This window comes from Urocitellus parryii, chromosome 4, assembly GCF_045843805.1.
Source record: "Urocitellus parryii isolate mUroPar1 chromosome 4, mUroPar1.hap1, whole genome shotgun sequence".
Lineage (NCBI taxonomy): Eukaryota > Metazoa > Chordata > Mammalia > Rodentia > Sciuridae > Urocitellus > Urocitellus parryii.
This window is the reverse complement of record NC_135534.1, coordinates 200,026,764-200,046,896: the sequence shown is the minus strand read 5'-3', so window position 1 is coordinate 200,046,896 and position 20,133 is coordinate 200,026,764. Positions and strand designations below refer to the sequence as shown.

The window sequence follows — 20,133 nt, the reverse complement described above, 5'->3', positions numbered from 1 at the left end:
CTACAATGAGATGAAATGTCAATATTGTTTTCATTTGCATATCCCTAATTCCTAGAGATGTTCAACATTTTTCATGTATTTGCTGACCATGTGTATTTCTTCTTTTGAGAAATATCTGTTCTTTTGCCCACTTTATTGATTGGGTTATTTGTTTTTTTTTGTTTTGTTTTGTTTTTGATGTTGAGTTTTTCTTTTTTTTTTTCTAATTTTAGTTGTAGATGGACACTATGCCTTTCTTTATTTTTATGTGGTTGTGGTTCTGGAGATCAAACCCAGTGCCTCACACATGCTTGGCAAACGCTCTGCCACTGAGCTACAGCCCCAGTCACTGGTATTAAGCTTTTTGAGGTTTTTTTTTGGGGGGGGGGTACATTCTGGATATGAATGCCCTGAGGAGCAGGTAGCATTAATATCTTCTGTCTCCTATTCTGTAGGCTCTCTCTTCACACTCCTTGTTTCTTTTGGGCAGCTCTGGTTTTGAAGCCTTAGGTCAGAACTTTGAAAGGGTTATAGGTGTACACAAACACATCCCTGCCATCCTTTGGGTGGCTAGAATTCCAGTTGCCTTGTCTGTTTACCCTCATGGGCCACACAGTGTCATTCACGTGTGTTACAGTGTGACGATTATGGATGCACTCTAGCTCTGGAGCCTGCACCTCTGTGCAGCATCAGACACTCTGGTCAGTATTCCAGGCTTTTCAGACTGTGTGGTCTATCACTGCTACTCCCCTCTGCCATTGTAGCACAGAAGTGCCTCAGACTTGGTGGATGTTGTGTTCAATAAAACCAGAACAGGACCATATCTTCCATCTTTTGCCTTAGACTGCAGAGATGACATACCCTTTGACTTAATCGTAGTGGCAGACTATCTTCCTATCTGCTGCCTAGGCCTATGTATCTTTCTGTAGTGGCTTCCTGTGCGCTTCTCCTGTGTGAGCATTAAGGAGGAGGATGGTGGAGCCCCTCCAAGAAGGAACTTCAATTTTGAGTGACAGGTGGGACACTGAAAGGGGAGTACAGTTGTGGTTAAAAATTGAAATCCAATGCGGGGCTCAGGAAGATTCTCAGTGATAGCCCTCAGAGGAGTGAAGTGCTGAAATGATTGGGGAACGCTCTAGGGAGAAAGCAGCTCTAGAGGCTTAGAAGAGGAGGGACAGTTCCTTCAGGAAATGAATAGCTCAGATGGTGGGTGAAGTTGTGTTATGGAGGGAACTTGAGTGTCATCACATAGGCATGGAGGCCAGCTTGGGAAGGATCTGAGGTGCCACAGAGTGCAGGCATTTTTCTCTGGGCAGTGAGCAGCCAGTGGATGTTGTATTCAATAAGGTAAAGTCACAGATGCATTCAGAAATATCACTCTGGTCTTGGGAAATCACATCTGTACAAATTATACCTCTTAAGTTTAGTCTAGACTTTTTCACCAAGGGATGGGTAACTCTTGGTCCTGGGGTTGGAAAGCAAAACCCAGAGATTTGGATGGTTTTTCTAGCCATTGGCTTTAGTGGGTCAGTTGAGTGCCTCATTTTTGTTTTTGAAATGACAGAGCTTGACAAATCTTCCACTTCAGGCTTTTTTGGCCTGTGATACTGAAGATCATTAGGAGGGGCAAAACAAAGTTTTAAAAACATTTTGTCTGAAATCTACCTTTGGTATAGGGCCTTGGTGTGTGATGGAAAAATGAACAGAGACTATGCCCCCTTGCTTTGGAATCAAGTCACAGGGCACGGTATTGCTGTGTGGAGCAGACTTGCTTCCCTTCTCTGTGTGCCAGGCTGGGGTGCTGCCTGCAGGTGCTGGTCTGTACCCTCCAGGAGCCTGCAGATTACTTAAGGCAGGTGGAAGCCGGTACCACTTAGGTACATCACAGACTGCTCAGGGCCAGGCCTCACATTGTGTGGGGTGCAGGACTGCTGTGAATCAGACATGGCACAAGGGCCCACAAGGACTTCTCCAGGTAAACATACTTCCTGCTCTGCAAAGTGTTTTTCCTTGGGGTTTCTAGGCAGGTTGAAAAGAGCTATATTCATAGATCTTCAGAGACCATTGGTGACAGCCTAAGGCGCTGGGAGCTGCTTGCTCTCAGTGAGACTGTTAATCTGTGAAGGATTTGGAAGGAATCCTAGAGAAAACGTGCCTTGAGGCCTGTTGGCTGTGGTCTTTGGTCTTGTCCAGCGCTCTTTCTAGGAGGGGGCGTAAGCCTTGGATTTTGCTCTTGTCTTCTCTTGGGGATGTGGGATGGCTCCAGGACCTGACACAGCTGTATCACTTCTCATCTCTTACAAGTAGTCCTTGCATTTTTCTAGAGAAAAAAGTTTCTGGATTGACGGAAGAGAAAATGACAAACTTGAGGCTGGTATAGATGGAGACTGGCCCTGGCTTTGGAAGACTGTAGCCTGTCCCCGGCCAATACACCAGATGTGGCCTTTCCTTGGCAGCCAGTTCTGTACTGTGCTGTGCTGTACTTCACAGGAAGGCTCTTGTCAGCATTGCGAGTCACTTACAGAACTAAGGCCACACCTGGGTGACCTTGTGCCAGCCTTCAATCTAGGCTCAATGTCGTTTGTTCTTTCTGGGCAGGGAAACAGATGGTCAGAAAGTTGTGGGTTAAAATTAAGGAAATGAATCAAGAGCAGGGACAGGAGTTTAGGTGGCTAGGAAGAATATCTTTAAGGTTCTTCTCCTCTTATAACTTAGAAAGTTGGATTGTTTCTAGCTCTTTCCCCTCTTCTGGGTGGCTCACCCTCTCTACCCTTCCAGGTCTAATGCTGGATCTCTGCTCATGGTCTGTGACAAGACAAGTGATTCAGCCACACTGGTCTCCTTGACATACTATCCACATCTCTTTGGACCCTGCTTCCCTCAGCTGTAGCTTTGGCCACCCCAGGTGGGCCCATGTGTGAGGTGCCATGTAAAAGCCAGGTGAGCCTTGCTTCCAACATCCTCTGCTGTCACCAGATATGCTGCTATAGGATGCATTCCTTTCCCTCCATCACCTGTTGAGATTGGCCCTATGTAACCCACATCTTTGGGGTGTTGAATGCTGCTTTCTCCTGGCTCATTTAGTATGGCAGCTTTTCAGCCATGGGATCTGCCATTGCTGTGAGAGTGGTGCTTAGCTCCATTTACTTCATTTCATGGAGAGGAAGGCTCATCTGTAGAAACTGGGCTAGGGAGTGATTGTGGGTGTCCTCATGGCCTGCTTGCCATCTCACAGGATGAGGGTGGGCTGTGGCTGGCGAGTGGTATCCAGAGGGACTTCTTCCAACAGCACATCAGGGCTCAGGTGGGCAAAGTGACTGCTCAGTCCAGGTGGGAACAACCTGCTATTGGGCAGACATATACTTTAGCCTCTACCAGAGCCCCAGAGCATCTTTGCATTCAGGCCTTTCACCCTGGATCCATCTGTCTGGCCCTGTTGTGCTAAACTTTTGGTCTCTTAAGTGGTTTGTTAGGGCCCAGCCACTCCTTTGGGAGACTGGTCTTCTTGCTCCATGCTAGGGCAAGCGCACTGCCAGGAACATTGAGGTTCTTGGGCCCAAATGCAGTGATATCCTTGGGGGTTTGGCCTGGGGTTGGCCTCAAGCCATCAGGCCCCCAGCCCAATTGCTGTGGTAGGGTCTTCCTGCCTTGTGTTGTAGTGTTCTGGTGGCAGGGCCTGTTAGGCTTGCTTCTCACCCACTCACAAGCAGACAGAGCTCTGACTGGGAAGGAGTGGAGAAGTAAGTATGAACTGAAGCTCTGGGCTGTTAAGATGGGGCTCCCTCTTAAGGAATAGTAGGGTGGTCTGGCTTCACTTCAGCCCTTCCTCAGCTCCAGGGCCAGGGTACAGGAGGCAGCCATGTGTGGTCGTGGGTAGAAAAACTTTCCCCATCACACGGTTACACACGTGGCATTCAACTCCTGGCTGTAGCTCGCTCTGGTCTGGTGATGAAATTAGCTTTTAGAAGTCTATTTAAAATATCCATATCTATTTATTGTGTTTTCCTGAATATACAAGTGTAAATAGTATAATTTTGCAGTGCAAAGTCCTTGGCAATAACTTTATGTTATGTGTTATGTTAAAAAACATTGGAAACCACATCCACCATGGACTGTCTGCCCCACCGGGGCAATGGTCACATGTAGGACTGAACTTGACACCGTCAGCGTGGTTGAAGCAGCAGCCTGCATGTGTGGACTCACCAGTGCCTCGCCCAGAGATGCCTGGCCTTCACCCAAAGGGACCCTGCTGCCCCGACTTCCACAGGCAGCACCCACACTGTGGCTACTTTGTGCTGAGTATGTTGGACTCTGCTGTAGACTGATAACTCTTGTCTGGCTGCTGCAGTTTGTCTGTAATGCCCTGACATGTTGCATTACCCCTCTTTGGATGAATAAAAATAAATGCTTCTGTGTTAATGGCAGTGGACTGAACCATTCTGTGCAGGACCCACCCTGGCGGAACAGAGACTCTGGCTCAAAAGGTTCAAGTGCTGGCCCCTCTCACCTGGCCTGCAAGACCAGCTCAGTACGTCTCACAAGATCTTCCCTCACACACAGGATGAAGGGCTCCTGACAAAGCCAGTGGGACCAGACCTTATTTCATGTTCTTGTCTGTGGTCCTTAAAATTCTGCTCGTAAGTGAAAAAAGTTTACTCCACATGAAACTTCAAGCTGGCAGCCTGGCTCAGTGAGTGGGAGGTCAAGAGTGCGCCTGGAGCTTTTCACACCCCTCACAGTTATGTCCTCAGGACCATCCCAGGGGTTGGCAAGCCTCAGATGAGATCAGGAACCCAGGGCTCAGAGATAAAGGGACTTGCCTAAGAGCATCAAGCTTCTAGAGGGCAGCAGCAATGGGACTCCAAACCTGGAGCTCTTGCTTCTGCTCCTGCCAGTGCCTGCTCTGCGGTGCCCCTGCAAGGTTCCTGTAAATGAGCAGCCCTAGGAAGCAGAGCCCAAGACCAGGGTGAAACTCCTGCCTCTGCCTGCAGGTAAGTGGGGAGCTGAGTGGACAGTGGCACTGGGTGCTTGCCCCACTTTTCCCCTGCACACCATGAGTTTGGCTTTCCAGCCATGCTACTAGCATTGACCAGAAGAAGAGCTGACCAGGCCAGCCCACCTCTGCTCCTTCCATCCCGGGTTTGCCTTTCTGGGCCTGAGGGGAAGCCAGGCTTTCTTGTCTGTAGAAACAGGCTGTTGAGGGGGGCCTGGAGAATAGGAGGGGGCAGGCTTGTTTTTCTTGGTCTTGAACCCCAGAAGAGAAGGTCGCAGTCCTACATGGCAGGGAAAACAGGACCCCCAGATTGTGTGGCTACAAGCAGACCTTCACTTTGAAATTTGGCAGTGATAATAATTGTCACAGCGACTGTGGGGAGGGAGTACATGAGTCAAGAGCGCCACAGCAGCTTAGCAACCTGAGAAAGGCGGAGCCTGCTGCACAGAAGGGAAGAGATGTATCCAAGGTCATGAATGTGTGGTGCAGAGCTGTGTCCATGTGGTCATCTTGAACCAGCTGTCCTGCTGGAGTTAACACCTCAGCCTGTGTGGCCTGGGCCCTATGAGCCCCAGCTTCCTCATCTTTAAAATGGGAGAAGGGTGGGGAGCTTAGTGCTCAGGCCTGTTCTTCAAGCAAGCACCTTAGTCATTACTCTGCGTGGCTCCAAGCTTCATGTTTGTCTGCTCCATCTCCTACCACCTGCCCCTACCCTAACCCCATGAGTCCAAGAGTAGTCCCAACGTCGGCATCACACACAAATCTCTTGAGCAGCGAAGTGACTCTCCTAAGCCACTAGGGGCCCAAATTACCTACCATACCCCTTTGGCAGAGGCTCTTGCTTTCGCAACTGTTGAATCAATTCAGAACCAGGAATGCTGTAGACCCACCTTGAGCCCTCATGGATTCTCCTTTCCTTCTCCCACTGCTCACCCACTGCCACTAGGGTTTGAAATTTTGACACACACACATATATATATGGACTGCTTCACAAATTTGGGTGTCATCCTTGTGCAGGGGCCCTGCTGACATTCTCTATATCATTGCAATTTTAGTATATGTGCTGCTGAAGGGGGCACCTGCCTTCTTCCCCCGGTGTTACTGACAGTGCCCTGCATCAGCTCAGCTTGCAACAGGGGCTGCCGGATGCAGCCTGGCCTGTGTCATATTCTCACCACCTCTCAGAGCAGCCTGAACTGTGCCCAGTGTCAAAAGCAGAGCAGGAATTCCCAGAACTGCCCTTCCTCCTGCCACAGGTCTCTGGCCATTTGCTGCCCTTGGCCACTTCGTTCATAGCCAGGCTCCATAATATCTGTGTGTGTGCGCCTGGCTCTGCCTTCTCCCTCCCCATTCCTCGCTTCCACTGTGGTAGCCGCTGGCAACCTCCCCAGATCTAATGGTCCTGTAATGAGCTGCCCTCACTCCAAGACAGCGCCCACTCCTTTCCTTCCCTTGAGTTTCCACTCCTGGGCCTGTGTAGCCCATGCTTAACGTGTGTCTTATCTGCAGTATCTTCTGTTCTCCTGCCTAGAGGTTACAAATTAAAGGAATGACTGTATGGAGTGACTGCTCCCAGTCCCCAACATCTGGTAACACCTGGGGTTGTTTCCGGGCTGTGGCATCCTGTGATGCTGGGCAGGGGCCTGTGATGGTGCTCAGCCCTGCCGCACAAGCTGACCTTTACCACCGTCAGCCAAACGTCTGTGCTGGAGTTCAGAAACTCTGGGCCACAGATTCCAGACATCTCCACCCTGCACGTCCCAAGGGATCTCCAAATCCACGCACTTAAAAGCTACATTTATCTTCCTGGTGTGCTTTTTCCACTCACCAAGTTTCCCTGACTCCATTCTCTGTCATCCCTGCCCAAACTAACTTTTCCCAATTTTCTCCCTAAAGCATTGATGAGGAACGTCCCTATGAGAGTTGGTGTAAAACTCTCCAGGGTTCCCTTCCAACTTCTGGTGTGGCCTCAAATTACCCAGTTCCATTTCATCACTGTCTCTTCCAAGACAGACAGCTGTTCCAAATTCCATCTTCTTGCCCCTTTATCCAGCAAATCACCTAGTCAAAATACTGTGCAAAATGCTGTGGTACGATCATCTTGTCTGCCCTGAAAATATACTTTTAGTGGTCTCACAGGGTTCTGTACCTCCGGAAGTACTTACCATTTGGCATTTCAATTATTAATCTCTCTCCAGTCTTAACCAGGGCCCCGTCCTGAAAGGGGGACACTCATCTGAGTTATGGAATCCTTTCTTGGGGCCAGGGGAGAGCTGCAGGGATCAGGATTTCTACTATACTCCTCAACATGGGACCTTTGGGACTGGAAAAGCATGGAGCAGGCTGGCCAGCAATAGACCCCAGAAATATTCCCTCTAGCCTGTGAGCATTCAAAGGACCCCAGCTGTGAAACTGGCCTGGCCTCTATAAGAACACCTGCATGGGCTCCCTTTCTTTCTGAAGGCATAAAGCCGTGGTCTCTGGATTTGGATCTGTTTCCATTCAAAGGCTATGTGTTAGGGGGGCAGATAATGGAGAGCAGGTCAAACGGGGAGGGAGACCGAAGCAGGTATGCTGAAGGACCACAGTGAGGAGAAAGCCATGCTACCAGTTTCCCTAAGACCTGGCAGAGCACACCTGGGCCCTGGTTACACTTAACTACTTACTGCTCTCTGGCTGTTGCCCTGTCACTCCTTCTCCCCTCACCACACAGTAAGAGATGCTTTTGTGTTTTCAGGCCTAACTCCACCCTTCCTTTCCTCTCTCCTGTAAGACCCTCCCTGGACCTCAAGGACTCCTAGGTTTCCATCTGTTTCAGTCACCGAAGTACTGCACTGCACAGCAACTGTAGGGACTCCCCCCTCTGCTGTGTCTTCTCCCCCGTGCAGCCTGGCATACCTCAGGTACATGCCTGTTGGTGGGCAGAAGGTGCTGCCTGATGCTCACACAAGACAGTGCAGTCTTGTCCTCTCTTGACTGACTCCTGTGCTGTGTGGGATGAGGAAGGGAAGAGGAACATGTAAAGAGAAAACTGGATTTTACAAAGAAATGCTGTTTGTACCAAAATATTTAATGAATATGCTGTTAAAATAAAACCAACAAAAGAAATAGTAATACAATTTTACTGGTTTATATTTCAGTTCGTAAAGTTGACACACAAACTACCTACCCTAGCACAATGTCCACACACCTAGGATTAGATGGGCTTACAGCTGTTTTGATAACTGAATAAGAAAGACACAGAAAGCAGCAGAGGGGATGGTCGTTGGTGTTGGTGGGGGGGTGTTGCCACTTGTTATCTCCCTTCTCAGAAGACAGAAAGCAGCAGAGGGGATGGTCGTTGGTGTTGGTGGGGGGGTGTTGCCACTTGTTATCTCCCTTCTCAGAAGACCTCAGCAAGCGTTAGTACAGCCAACAGGAAGAGAGATACAGAACAGCAGCCCAGTGTCTCTATATACAACCAGTGCCTCCTGTCACCAGCCACCTCTGCACTGAATGCCAAGAAGAGGACAATCATTTTGCAGACAGCCTGTCAGCATTTCACTATATAAATTAAAAGTTTTTTGTCTTTTGCTTTTTAATAAAAAAGGTGCTAAAACCTCCATCATAGCTTTGAAATGAGAACCTGCAGCCCATCTGGACAATGAAGTCTGTGCCCAGCCACACATTCCCGGAGGGCTCAGAAGCCAAGTCAGGAGGGACTAGGCCAGGAGGGTGGAGACCTCAAGGCCGGTGCACGCTCACATTTACATAAATACAGTGCAGTCCTCACTTGTACAACCTGTTGTGCAAATACACTAGGAATCTTGGAAGTGAGGGCCCTTTTCACAGTTCCCACAGTGGCAGGGAGGAGAGCAGGGCCCAACAAAACTCAAGTAAAAGTAAGTGCCAAGTAACCATGTCAGTAAAGTTGAGCAGATCAGCAGTCCTAGTCTGGGATTTAAACACTGTCAGCTGGGTACATTGGGGAAGATATTTATATATATATATGTACACATGACACATTAAGCAAAATAAGATTTGTCCACATTATGATTAATCCAGCTTTGCAAGTCACATCATCCACCCAGCCTTGTGAAATCATTTTGGCAGCTAATGTTAAAAACAGGAACTACGAGAATTGCATAGAATTTATCAGAAACATGTGAATAATGCTAAACCAAAAACCTGTCTCTCGTATAGTTTAGTAAAACTAGGTGGCTTCGGCTATAACTAGGAAACCGTCCTGTTAAAACAAAGTGCTTCTCATATCTACCTGGGGACCACCTGCTGGCACAGACAGATAAGAATTATTTTAATTTTTGATCCCTGCTCCCCCGCCCCCATGTATATAATGCATATTTTAAAAAAAACTGGTTTAAAAAAAAATCAACACACTGAAGGATCCCCAAATGCTGATAATGTAAATTCAGCCTTTCGACTGGGTGAGGTGTTGACCTACACGGAAGGGCCTGGGAGGTCACACTGAGGAGTGAGTTCTGGTGTGTCCGGAGCATCAGCTAAGTTGGCAGGCCTGCTGGTATCAGCAGTTAGGAGAGCCTTACCCAGAGCTGCCTGCTCAGGAGCCCTGGTCCAATGACCTACCAACGTGTGTGAACAGATTTGAATTAGGTACATTCTGGTCCTGGGACATGTCACAGAATCACACATCTGGCCAAAGAAGGCAACAAAAGGTGGCATGTTTTCTGAAGGTGTTTGGAGGCAGCCTGGGCTCTCAGCAAGTCTCTTTCCCTTGTACGCCGGTTGCCGTCTTTATGGAGCTCAGGGTTCGGTTAAACCAGGTCTTCTTAGCTGCCTGTACCTCATTGAGAGCAAGGCCTAAGTGGTGCTCCAAGTCCTGTAGGAGGAAAGATGAATATGAGGATCTCAGCTTTGGTGTCAATGACATTGCCTCCCCAGAACTGAGCCAGGTAAAAGTTACATCTGGAAACTTCCCCTGCTTCAAGCTGGCAGAGGAAGGTCTGTAATAGCTAGAGATTGGGGAGCTTTCCTAGATAGACCTCTGTCTCTTGGGATTTGTTACCCGGGGTACTTTACCACTGAGTTACATCCTCAGTTTTTTTATTTATCTGTGATAGATTCTTGCTAACTTGCTGAGGCTGGCCTCAAACTTGCAATCCTTCTACCTCAGCCTCCTGAGATGCTGGGATTTCAGGAATGTGCCATTGTGCCTGGCTAAACCTTCATTTCTTGTCTGGTGTATTTATTAAAACCAATGGTCTGTTAATTGAATGTCTCCCCCTTCTATCCACGAAGCAGACAGCTCATGCTCTAGCTCTTGATTATACCATTAATTTCCAACTAAAACTTTTAAAGTTCAATTGAGATGCTTCATACCCTGGGCCCACATCTTCTCTCCCAGTCTTAGCACCCACCTCCATCCCCTCCTCCTACATGGAAGGTCTCCCATAAGACTGTCTCCTCACTGGGCAGTCCTCTCCTTCTTCTGGCTGTGGAACAAGCCACTCCTGACCTCCTGCCTTGGTGCTCGTGCTTCATTTGCTGCAGCTGCATGCCCTGGCCATTCTCTGACCACAGCCCACACACTGACTGCTGCCTTGGGGATGCCTTTCCTGATTGTCCTGGGCAGTTCCATGAGGAAGGCTTAGCTCTGCAATCCCAGACCTAGAACAGGAGAACAGGCCTGGCAAAGAGCAGGTGTCCAGGGACAATATACAGTGGGAGCGCAACTGCTGCGGCTCCGGACCTGAACTGCACTGAGATACTGACCACTGGCATTCTTCCAGGAGGATTACGATGAAAAGTTTAAAAATGATGAAAAAGAACCTACACTATAAATGTCATTTCTGGGGCTTTTCATCCCCTTCAGGGAATCTGGCCTACAGCGTGCATCTGAGTGCCAATGACATTACCTGGATCTTGCACTCAGCTTCCACCAACTGGAGCTTGGTTTGTGCCAGTTCCAGTTCCATCTCTCTCAGCTGGTTCTTGAGGGTCTCCTTCTCTTCATCTGTGTCCTCATCTAACATCTCCTTGGTTGAGCTGATGCCCTTCACATGTCCTTCCTTGTTGAAAAATTCCCGGCAGCGCTCACAGTCATCCACCTTTTGCTGTAAGTGAAGTCAGAGATAAAGAGGCAAAGAAGAGAAACCAGCCCTTGGGGACGCTGTAAGCACCTCCCCTGGGGCAGGAGATCCACGAAAGGGCATCTCTGTTGAGCACGTAGCTTCTGACACCTGGCTTTCTTTGGAAACTGGCAGACAACCCACTGGGAAAGCTAGCCCGGTAGTGTACACTGAAAGAAAACAAATATTCTTGTCTTGACCCAGCAGTCACATTTCCGGGGACCCAGCTAAGAAAAGGAAGCAATGACTAGATAAGATTTACCTACAAGGTTTCACTGCAGAACTAGGGATAGGGAAAGGGGGGAGGGCTCCAACGATCCAAGAACTGGGAGAATGAAATATACTGTGCTGTGTTTGTTTATGGAAGAACACGGTTGCTAAAAGGTTTGAGAAAGACTTCCTAATACGGGAAAATGGCTAAATGCTAGTTCAAAGAAATAGGTCACAGAAATATAAAATATGGTTACCAATAATATCCCATGTCATCAAAATAAGGTGCCACTGACTAATAAACATTATTTTATGTTTCTCTTAAGAAAATATTTTGTCAAGTAAGCCACAAAAAGCTAGCCATCATAAAAAAGCTCAATTTTAGCAATGATAATGTGAAATACACGTTAGAAGTTATGAAATTTTACATGTTATAGGAAACAGAATAAAGACTGAAAAAAATATACACCAAAGTGCTAGTAATGACTACATTAGGGGGTGGGAGTATAGCACAGGGGTGGGGTACATATTTAATAGCACTGTGCAAGTTCCTAGGTTCAATCTCCAGTATATATACAAAAAGACTCTCATTGGTGGGTAATAGCATTATATAAGGGTTTTTCAACATATTTGCTCTCATTTCCCTAATTTTCTGGAAGCGCATTATTAAAGTTTTAGAATCAGAATATAAATGGTATTTTAAAAATAGATGCTTTTGGTTAAACAATACTTAACAATGCAGGCTGATGCCACCTTGCTCTGGATGTCATGGTGATTTTTGCAAACATGGCTACGGGCACGAAACTTTACTGTCCATTGAGTTGTACATGTTTGTACAGCATCTTTGTCACTCACCTTGTTAAATCTGACAAGAACTCTAACACAGATATAGCTTAAAGAAAGTATCAAGTGATAAAATCTCCCTATCTTGGCAATAAAATATTAAAAAATTAAAGTCTTCCTGATAATTTACATCTGCTACAGCAGAAAGGAGGGGAGGATTTCCACAGAAACTGGTGGAGGAGGAGGGTTAGCACATGATCCTGACCTCTGCACCCTGCCCACTGTCCTCCCAATGACATCTGGAAATCCTGGGGCACTTGTAGTTTGAGACATAGAGCCAGACTCCCTGGGTTCCATCTATCCTCCCTTCCAGAGAAACAGGCAAAATATCAGTTGATAAACACCGAGCCAGGCTGTGACAGGGACTGCATCTACTCCTCAGCTTCTCACACTTAGTAGTTCAATGCGCCTCATAAAACCTGCTGTGCTGAATAAAACTATAAAATGAACTAGGTCGTGTACAGTTTCTTTGGTAAAGGAAGTCTTACCCGAATTTTCTCAATTTCCACTTTATTAGCGGTCTGCTGCTTCTCCAGTCTTTCACTCAACTGAGAACAGATCTGAAGAAACAAAGAGAAAATAGTAATCTGTGGAGCAATGCAGTCATGTATACTTTGGCCTTGGTGTACATTGTACAGTGGGCAGTTGGAATATGCCAAATGGAACTAACACAGCACTGAACAGGCTGTATCAGGAGGGGTGTGAAGTTGAAAGACTAGCAGAAGCTTCTCCAGCTGTGCCCCCTTTGCATCACCAGGGCTTGCAGGAATCTGCAGATGTACTCAACAATCAGTGGTTTTGGAACATTTGCAGACGTGAAATCCTGGCATAGGAAGGAGCAAGCTTAATGCAGTGATGGTTCAAAACTCAACCAGAGAGAACTCGTTTCCAACCGCAAGTAAAACTTAAGTCCATAATCTTACTCTGAAATGCCCCGAAACATACAGTGGTTTTAATTTATTAAGTACCTACTATATGATGGGCACCATGCCAGGTATTCTACGAGTCTATTTCTCTGAATCCTCATAACAGCACTTTGAGACAGGGATTATTTTTCTCATTTTACAATTGACATTAAGGGGAGAGCAAGGGGAGGGTACACAGCCAAGGTTTAGGGACCCACCTGCTTGTAGTCACCGATGATAGAACTGTTTTTTTTAATCTCAGATTCTGCCTTGTCAAGTTCCCGACGGCACATTTCCTTTAACTGAACACATAAGAAAACAAAAATGGATGTTTTAAGAGAAATAACTAACTGCTTAGTGCTGGGCCTTCCAAAAAGTACCTCGATCAACTCAGGAAGGGCTTGAATTCCCACACCTTCTTTCTCCGTCCTTAATCCATTGTTCTTGTTGTTGGGAGAGGGACAAACTTCCCAAAATGCCAAACCCCACTGGCAACTGGGGCTTTTGCTGAAGTCCTTCCTGCTGGTGCTACTCCCCAAGCTGAGTGTCACCTTAGCTTAGGAGGAGCACAAACCAAACACAGAAACAAGCTAATGTAACGGCTGCAGCTCTCCTAGCGCCTTGCTGTTAACTCAGAGAGCCTTTGTCACATTCAGCCCAGTCAGTCCCACCTGCCATGGACAGGGTATACCACCCCTGAGGATTGTGGGGAGAGAGGGCAGGGGCTAGCTCCAAGGTACATGGCACCCACAGCTCATCCAGTGACTACGGCTGTGTGTCCTAGTAACTGGTACCCTGAGGGAGACCTCAGAGGACAAGGTACAGAAAAGCCAGACATTTCCTCTTCTGTGACACTCCTGTGCTGATGCACAGGAATTTTTCTGAACCCAACAAAGGACAGGCTTTGGCCCACTGTCACCTCCTCAACTGTAAGAACCATTATACTTCACAGACTAAATATAAAAGCCCTTTGGAGAGAACCTAAAGTCAGCTATCTCCAGGTTCTCCTGAACTCCCACCTCTCCAGCAGGGCAGGCACGGAGCAGCATGGCAGGCAAAGCTTCCCTCACCTGAGCAGACTCCTCTTCCAACCGTCTCTTCTCTTCTTCTGCATCAATCAACTTCTGTTTAGTCATCAGTAGCTCCTTATTCAGTGCATCAGCCTTTTCTTCCGCCTGTGATATTTAAGATATGCTGTCACGGTAGAGAACTAAGCACTGAAGAGGGCTTAAATTACTGAGCACAATCCCATTTTAAGACAGGGAAACCGATCCACATAGGGGAAACCACATGCCCACTGTCATAGTGAGCCTCAGCTCATGTACAATGGTGGGCCAGCCTCCCACGCGGAGTGCATATGGGCCAGGAGTGCAGCTTTGGGTAGCAAACAGGCTGGCTCAACTGCCATTGTTCACTGACGAAGTGCCAGACACGCCACGGAGAATTCTAAACTTCGGGTTCTCTCAGAGACAAAGCATTAAAAGTACTCAGCATAGTGCCTAGAATAAGTGAACTCTCAATAATAAAAGATCCCTGTCATCTTTTTCTTTTTCTGGTACTGGGGATTGAATCCAGGGTCACTTAACCATTGAGCCACATCCCACCATTCTCAGCACTTTCTATTTTTAATTTTGAGGCAGGGTCTTGCTAAGTTGCCGAGGCTGGCTTTGAACTTGTAATCTTCCCGCCTCAGCCCCCTGAGCCACACTGGCATCATTTAAAAATTTTTTTGTGGTACATGGGTTTAAACCCAGGGATGCTTTACCATTAAGCCAATCTCCAGCCCTTCTTATTTGAAAAATTTTGAGACAGGGTCTAAGTTGCTTAGGGTCTCACTAAGTTGCTCAGGCTGGCCTCAGACCTGCAATCTTCCTGCCTCAGCCTCCCAAAATTGCTGGTATTATAGGTATGTGCCACGATGCCTGGCTGGTTTTCTTCTTCCAAACTGCCTGTATTTCCTGTGCTTCATCCAGTAAGTTCTGCATTTTGCTGTTAAGGTCGCCCCATACAAGAGGTTGCCTCTTTCCTGGCACTTTCTTTTTTCTTCCTTTCAATGACCACATTTTACCCCAGTCCTTTTTTCTAATACATGCAAACATCTGGTGGGCATCCATTGAAAAATCATATCCCTGTGTCTGATGTCTGAGCTCCTGACACTGGTCCCTCCCAGGAAAACTGAAGAATGACCCCCTAAACCATGCTAGAACAAGGTCAAGATCTAGATGAGAGGGTCTTTGCTCCCCAGGCTTCCTCGAACGTGAACAGATTTCCAGAAAACGACCTTAGATAAGGAACTGAGAATTAGTATGACATGCAATTCAAAAGTCCACTATGTCTGGCAAACTTGACAGGAACATAATTAAATGGGATACCAGAGTTAAGAGCTGCCCTTTCTGGGGATAGCTTGCCATCTCCTTCTGTAGCTCAAGCCCAATGCACAATCAAAGGGGGAAATGAGGAGACTCAAGCAGCAGGGGAAACAACTAGTAAGTAGAATGAAGACTAATTAAAGATTTTTATTCCATTTTAATCAAAGGAACCTATAATTTCTGCTTTAGACTCAGTTAACATCTCATGCACCACGGTGGAGCACCTGGGCTGTGCACTGAGGTTTTCTCCTGTTTCACTACTACCAGAGACGATGATCACTATTGGGACTCTGGGAGGGACAGAAGCCCCAGGTGAACTGGGTCTTCTAACTCAGGAGTGCCCACCCTGAAGAAGAAAGGTGAGGAGGTTCCGCTAGGTTCTCAGGGCCCACCTGGCACAGCTCCTGCCTCCAATTCACCAGACTCTGGGCCCAGCATCTGTCCCTGCACTCCCAGAGCTGCCTCTCAGCACTGTGCCATTTGGAAGGTGCACAGAAGTTACTGATCTAACCAGCATCTTCTGATAGCACCACACTCATGAGCAAATGAGAACATCTGGGTCATAAACACAGATCCAGACTTCTAGTCTAGGATTAATAGGGATCAGATTTATCCTACCATCGTCAACAGGAAACTGGGCAAAATATATGAAGCAACTATTTTCAGATGCTGAAAACAATAAATGCAGAACTGTGGTTCTTAGGAGAAAAAACCGAAATGTGTGTACTACTCCCACTCTGGCTTCTGCCTGGGTTCCAAGCAGAGTGTAAGGGCCTCAGAAGGTCAGCACACCGTGGAGGGGGATGGCTGAGGTGGCTTGGAGTTGTGAAGCAGAGCTCTGGAGAAGAGAAAATCATGCAACAGTACAGAAAACTGTAGAAAATCCAAAATTTTGTAAACACATAATTAAAGCAAAAAGAGAAAAAAAGCAAGTAGGACAAATAGAAAACAAATTGCTATACACAAAAACTCATTTCAAATATAAAGACAAAGATGTTAAAAACTGAAGGATGGAAAAAGATATATAGTGCAATGCCACAGAAGTTAGAGCGGTTGTATACCTGCCAGATACAGTAGGTTTCAGAATGGTGAGTATTACCAGAGACAAAGAGGGTCCTAATGATACAAGAGTCACTACATGGAGAAGGCATAGCAATCTAAAATTTATGTTGAAGTTCAAATGATGTGAAATGAAACCCCACATAATTGAAAGGAGAAATAGATAAATGCATAAATAGAGAAAGGGGACTTTCCACACTGCTCTCTCAGTCAGTAACAAGACACGTGGGGAGAAAAATCATTGAATCTACAGAAGGCTTAAATGTAGTCTTCAACCATCTTGCCTGACTGACACAGAGCAGCTGACCCACAGCAACAGGACCCACTCTCCACATGCAGAGTGGTGAGCCATGGGACTGCGTTCAAATGGAGCATGTCCTCCGACAACCAGAGAACTAAATTAGAAAATAAACACACATTATTTCACTTGTCTAGGTCAAAGACAAAAATCACAAGAACTAAATGAAAATAAAAATACAACACACAATGCAGTGAATATGGAGGGAAATTGTGCTTACATGGAGATAACTAACTTTTGAGTGCTTACTTCAGAAAAGAAAGGTTCTTTTGTGAAGAAGAAATGGAATTTTCAACCTTTCTCTTTGAGAAGCTAGAAAAAATGTAAATTAACCTAACAAAAATAGAAGGAAAAAATAAAAAGCAGAAATCAATGACAAACACTAGAGAAAAATCAATGAAACTAAAAGCTGACTTTTGAAAAGATCAATCCAACTGATAAAATTTCTAGTTAGATTCAGGAAAAAAAACATAAGTTACCCAATATCAGGAATAAAAGAGGGACATCGCTTCAGACTCTACAAATACTCAAAGAAGGAAATAAAAGTTTATATCACTGTACTTGATAACTAAAATGAAATGGATAAATTACTTGAAAGACAAACCATAAAAATGAGCACTGAAGAACCAGAAAATCAGGGTAGCTTTATTATCCAAAAAGAAATTGAATTCACAGTTAAACAGGTTTCTATAAAGCCAATTCCAGGCCCACATGACTTCAATAGGGAACTAAAGATTTAATCAAAGAACAATCCTTTGTAGAGTCCTTAAGAAAACAGGAAGGAACACTTCAAGCCTAGTTCATTCTATGAGAGCAAAACCAGACAAAAACATTACAGAAAATTCCAAACACTCCTGATGCACATAACACTGATAAAAATTAAAATGTTTAATAAAAAAAATAGAAACTCCAACTGGGCTTATCCTAGGATCGTTTGGGTGGTTTACACTTTAATTTACTTCACCATATTAATAAAATTAAGGAGAAAAACTAAGCAACAAGTACTTCTACAGATGCAGGAAAACCATCTGACAAAGTTCATCATTCATCATGACAAAAATTCTCAGCAAAGAGGAACAGAGGAGAACCTTCTCAGCCTGCTCTGTGTAAAACCCATCGCCAACATCTGGAAGAAGGCAATGACATCTACTTTCTCCATGCAACAGTGCTCTGAAGATCCCAGTAAGGGCAGTGAAGCAAGAACAGCTGGAAAGGAAGTGAAACTGTCTTTATTTGGTGATGCCATGATTGTATTGGGGGAAAACCTAAGTGGTGGGGGGAAAAAGCACTACTAGATTAAGAAGTGATTTCAGCAAGATCAAAAATCAGTTGTAGGGCTGGGATGTGGCTCAGTGGTACAGTGCTTACCTCACACGTGTGAGGCACTGGGTTCAATTCTCAGCACCGCAAATAAATAAGTGAATAAAATAAAGGTCCATCAACATCTAGAAAAATAATAATAATAATAAAAAAAATCAGTTGTACTGGCTGGGCGCTATAGCACACGCCTGTAATCCCAGCCGCTGAGCAGGCTGAGGAAGGAGGATCACGAGTTCAAAGCCAGCCACGGCAAAAGTAAGGCACTATACAACTCAGTGAGTCCCTGTCCCAAAATAAAATACAAAATAGGGCTGGGATGTGACTCAGTGGTCAAGTGCCCTAAGTTCAACCCCTGGTACCTGCCCCCTGAAAAGAAAAAATCAGCTGTACTTCTACAGATTAGCAACAATTGGAAAATGTAATTAAGAAAACACCACCACTGATAACAGATTAAATCAGGTTTAAGTCTTACAAAACTGACAACTAAAAAGCACTGCTATGAAAAACACCTTATTCAGTGAAAATTACAACATGCTCATGAATTGGATGGCTCAATCATTGTTCAAATGTCAATTCTCAGAAAAACTGATTCATAGATCCAATGAAATCCCACTAAAAATCTCAGATGGCTTTTATTTCTAGAAACTGACAAATTAATTCTAATCTCTATATAGAAACACCAAGTGAATTTCAAAAACATCAAGGTTGGAGGACTCACAGGACCCAATTTTAACATTTATTATAAAGCCACAGAGTGGTACTGGCATAAGGACAGCCATACAGATCAATGAAGCAGAAAAGAGAATTAAGAAGTAAATCTGCACACAGCACCAACTGATTTTTGATAAAGGGGTCAAGGTAACTTAATGGACAAAGTTGAGCAACGTGTTCAAGGTCACAGAACTAGTAAGCAGGTAGGCTCCTGAGTTGGTTTCCTTTGCTCTCATGTCATTCTGTTTTAAGGCAGAGGAAGAACCACACCAGGGGGGACTGGGACACAGTCCTGTCAACCCTCTGCCTAGGACCTTCTGTAGATTCCCTCTCAATTCTTTCAGCACCAGGGTCACTTCTAGCCATCATTCCTACTGCACAGGGGAGAAATCTTGACTGAAGTTACTTAGGGATTAAAGGGCTGACGTGGAATCTCTCCACAACTGCTGTGTGAAGAACAGCAAAAGTGACAGGTGATGAATAACAAAAGTGATATAAAATCAACTGAAATACACGGAGGCTTCTGGAGATTGTGTAAGCCTTGCTATCGCTTTTTTCTGGGATGCAGGAAGGGGAGAGTTGAAAGGAATGAAGTTCTTTTGAAAACCTGAGACCCTGAAGTCAAAAGAAAGGTGAGTGGACCCACAATTCTCACTGTGGTGACAGGAAGAACTGAGCTGATTTTTGGTGATGGTTCCAAACAATCAAGAGAGATGACTAACTTAGAAAGGAATGTCTCCTGACCCTGTAAATGCTGGAGGAGGCTGCTGGGCCTGCTGAGGACTGGGAGCTCTAGGTTTCAATCTGAGGGCTCTGCCTCTGACTAGGTGGGTGACTGTGTGTAAGATATTTAATTCATTTTTGCCTCAGCTTCCTGATCAGTAAAAGAGACATCAGGATACCCCTTCTACAATCTGGGCTGTTTGAGGATTAAGCAAGAAGGTCTATATAAAGCACTCAGTGAAAGGCCTAGCACTTGTCAATGTGTCAGAATCATTAGTCATCGATCCTTTCTCCTACTTATTATGGGGACAGGTGGTATCACAGGAAGAGGCCTGGCATTCCAATTAGATGGGTCTGAGTTAGACTCAGCTCTGCTTCTTTCTGGGTGCTTCAAGTATCAAGCTTTATGACTTAACAAAAAATTCCCATCCATCAATGGAGCCAATGTTACTATCCTTAAAAGGCTGAGGCAAGGAGAAGAGGTATCAGAGTTTAGTGAAGTATTTATAAATAAATGGTGCCTGGCAGCACAGATCCTCACTAAAAGGGAACATCTATTATTATTGTTCATTTCTGATGTCAGGTATATGACTTAGTTCTTTTGACTACTTTATCAGGATAAAGACACCTTGAAAAA

At 45.6% G+C, this 20,133-nt stretch overlaps 2 protein-coding genes and 1 non-coding gene across 8 annotated transcripts in view; 1 reads left to right on the top strand and 2 right to left on the bottom strand.

The window, feature by feature from the left end:
* Window positions 1-20,133, top strand: part of Strbp (spermatid perinuclear RNA binding protein) — a 160,829-nt gene that overhangs the window by 137,212 nt on the left and 3,484 nt on the right. The window contains exon 18 of one of the 2 annotated variants that reach the window (XM_026386301.2): window positions 2,758-4,403. The exons of the other annotated variant lie outside the window; for it this stretch is intronic. Coding sequence (XP_026242086.1) covers window positions 2,758-2,825 — 68 coding nt within the window. The 3' untranslated portion in view covers window positions 2,826-4,403. Of the gene's footprint in view, window positions 1-2,757; window positions 4,404-20,133 lie in introns of those variants that run through there. 2 annotated transcript variants of the gene reach the window in all.
* On the bottom strand, window positions 5,945-6,051 carry LOC113181173 (U6 spliceosomal RNA). The gene has a single exon (XR_003300563.1). It is a non-coding gene; the product is annotated as a U6 spliceosomal RNA (small nuclear RNA).
* Rabgap1 (RAB GTPase activating protein 1) overlaps window positions 8,033-20,133 on the bottom strand; it is a 163,706-nt gene continuing 151,605 nt past the window's right edge. For all 5 annotated transcript variants that reach the window (XM_026386295.2, XM_026386294.2, XM_026386297.2 and 2 more), the window contains 5 exons: window positions 14,087-14,191; window positions 13,235-13,318; window positions 12,600-12,671; window positions 10,846-11,043; window positions 8,033-9,809 (listed from right to left, as the gene is read on the bottom strand). In XM_026386295.2, coding sequence (XP_026242080.1) covers window positions 9,687-9,809; window positions 10,846-11,043; window positions 12,600-12,671; window positions 13,235-13,318; window positions 14,087-14,191 — 582 coding nt within the window. In that variant the 3' untranslated portion in view covers window positions 8,033-9,686. The remainder of the gene's footprint in view (window positions 9,810-10,845; window positions 11,044-12,599; window positions 12,672-13,234; window positions 13,319-14,086; window positions 14,192-20,133) is intronic.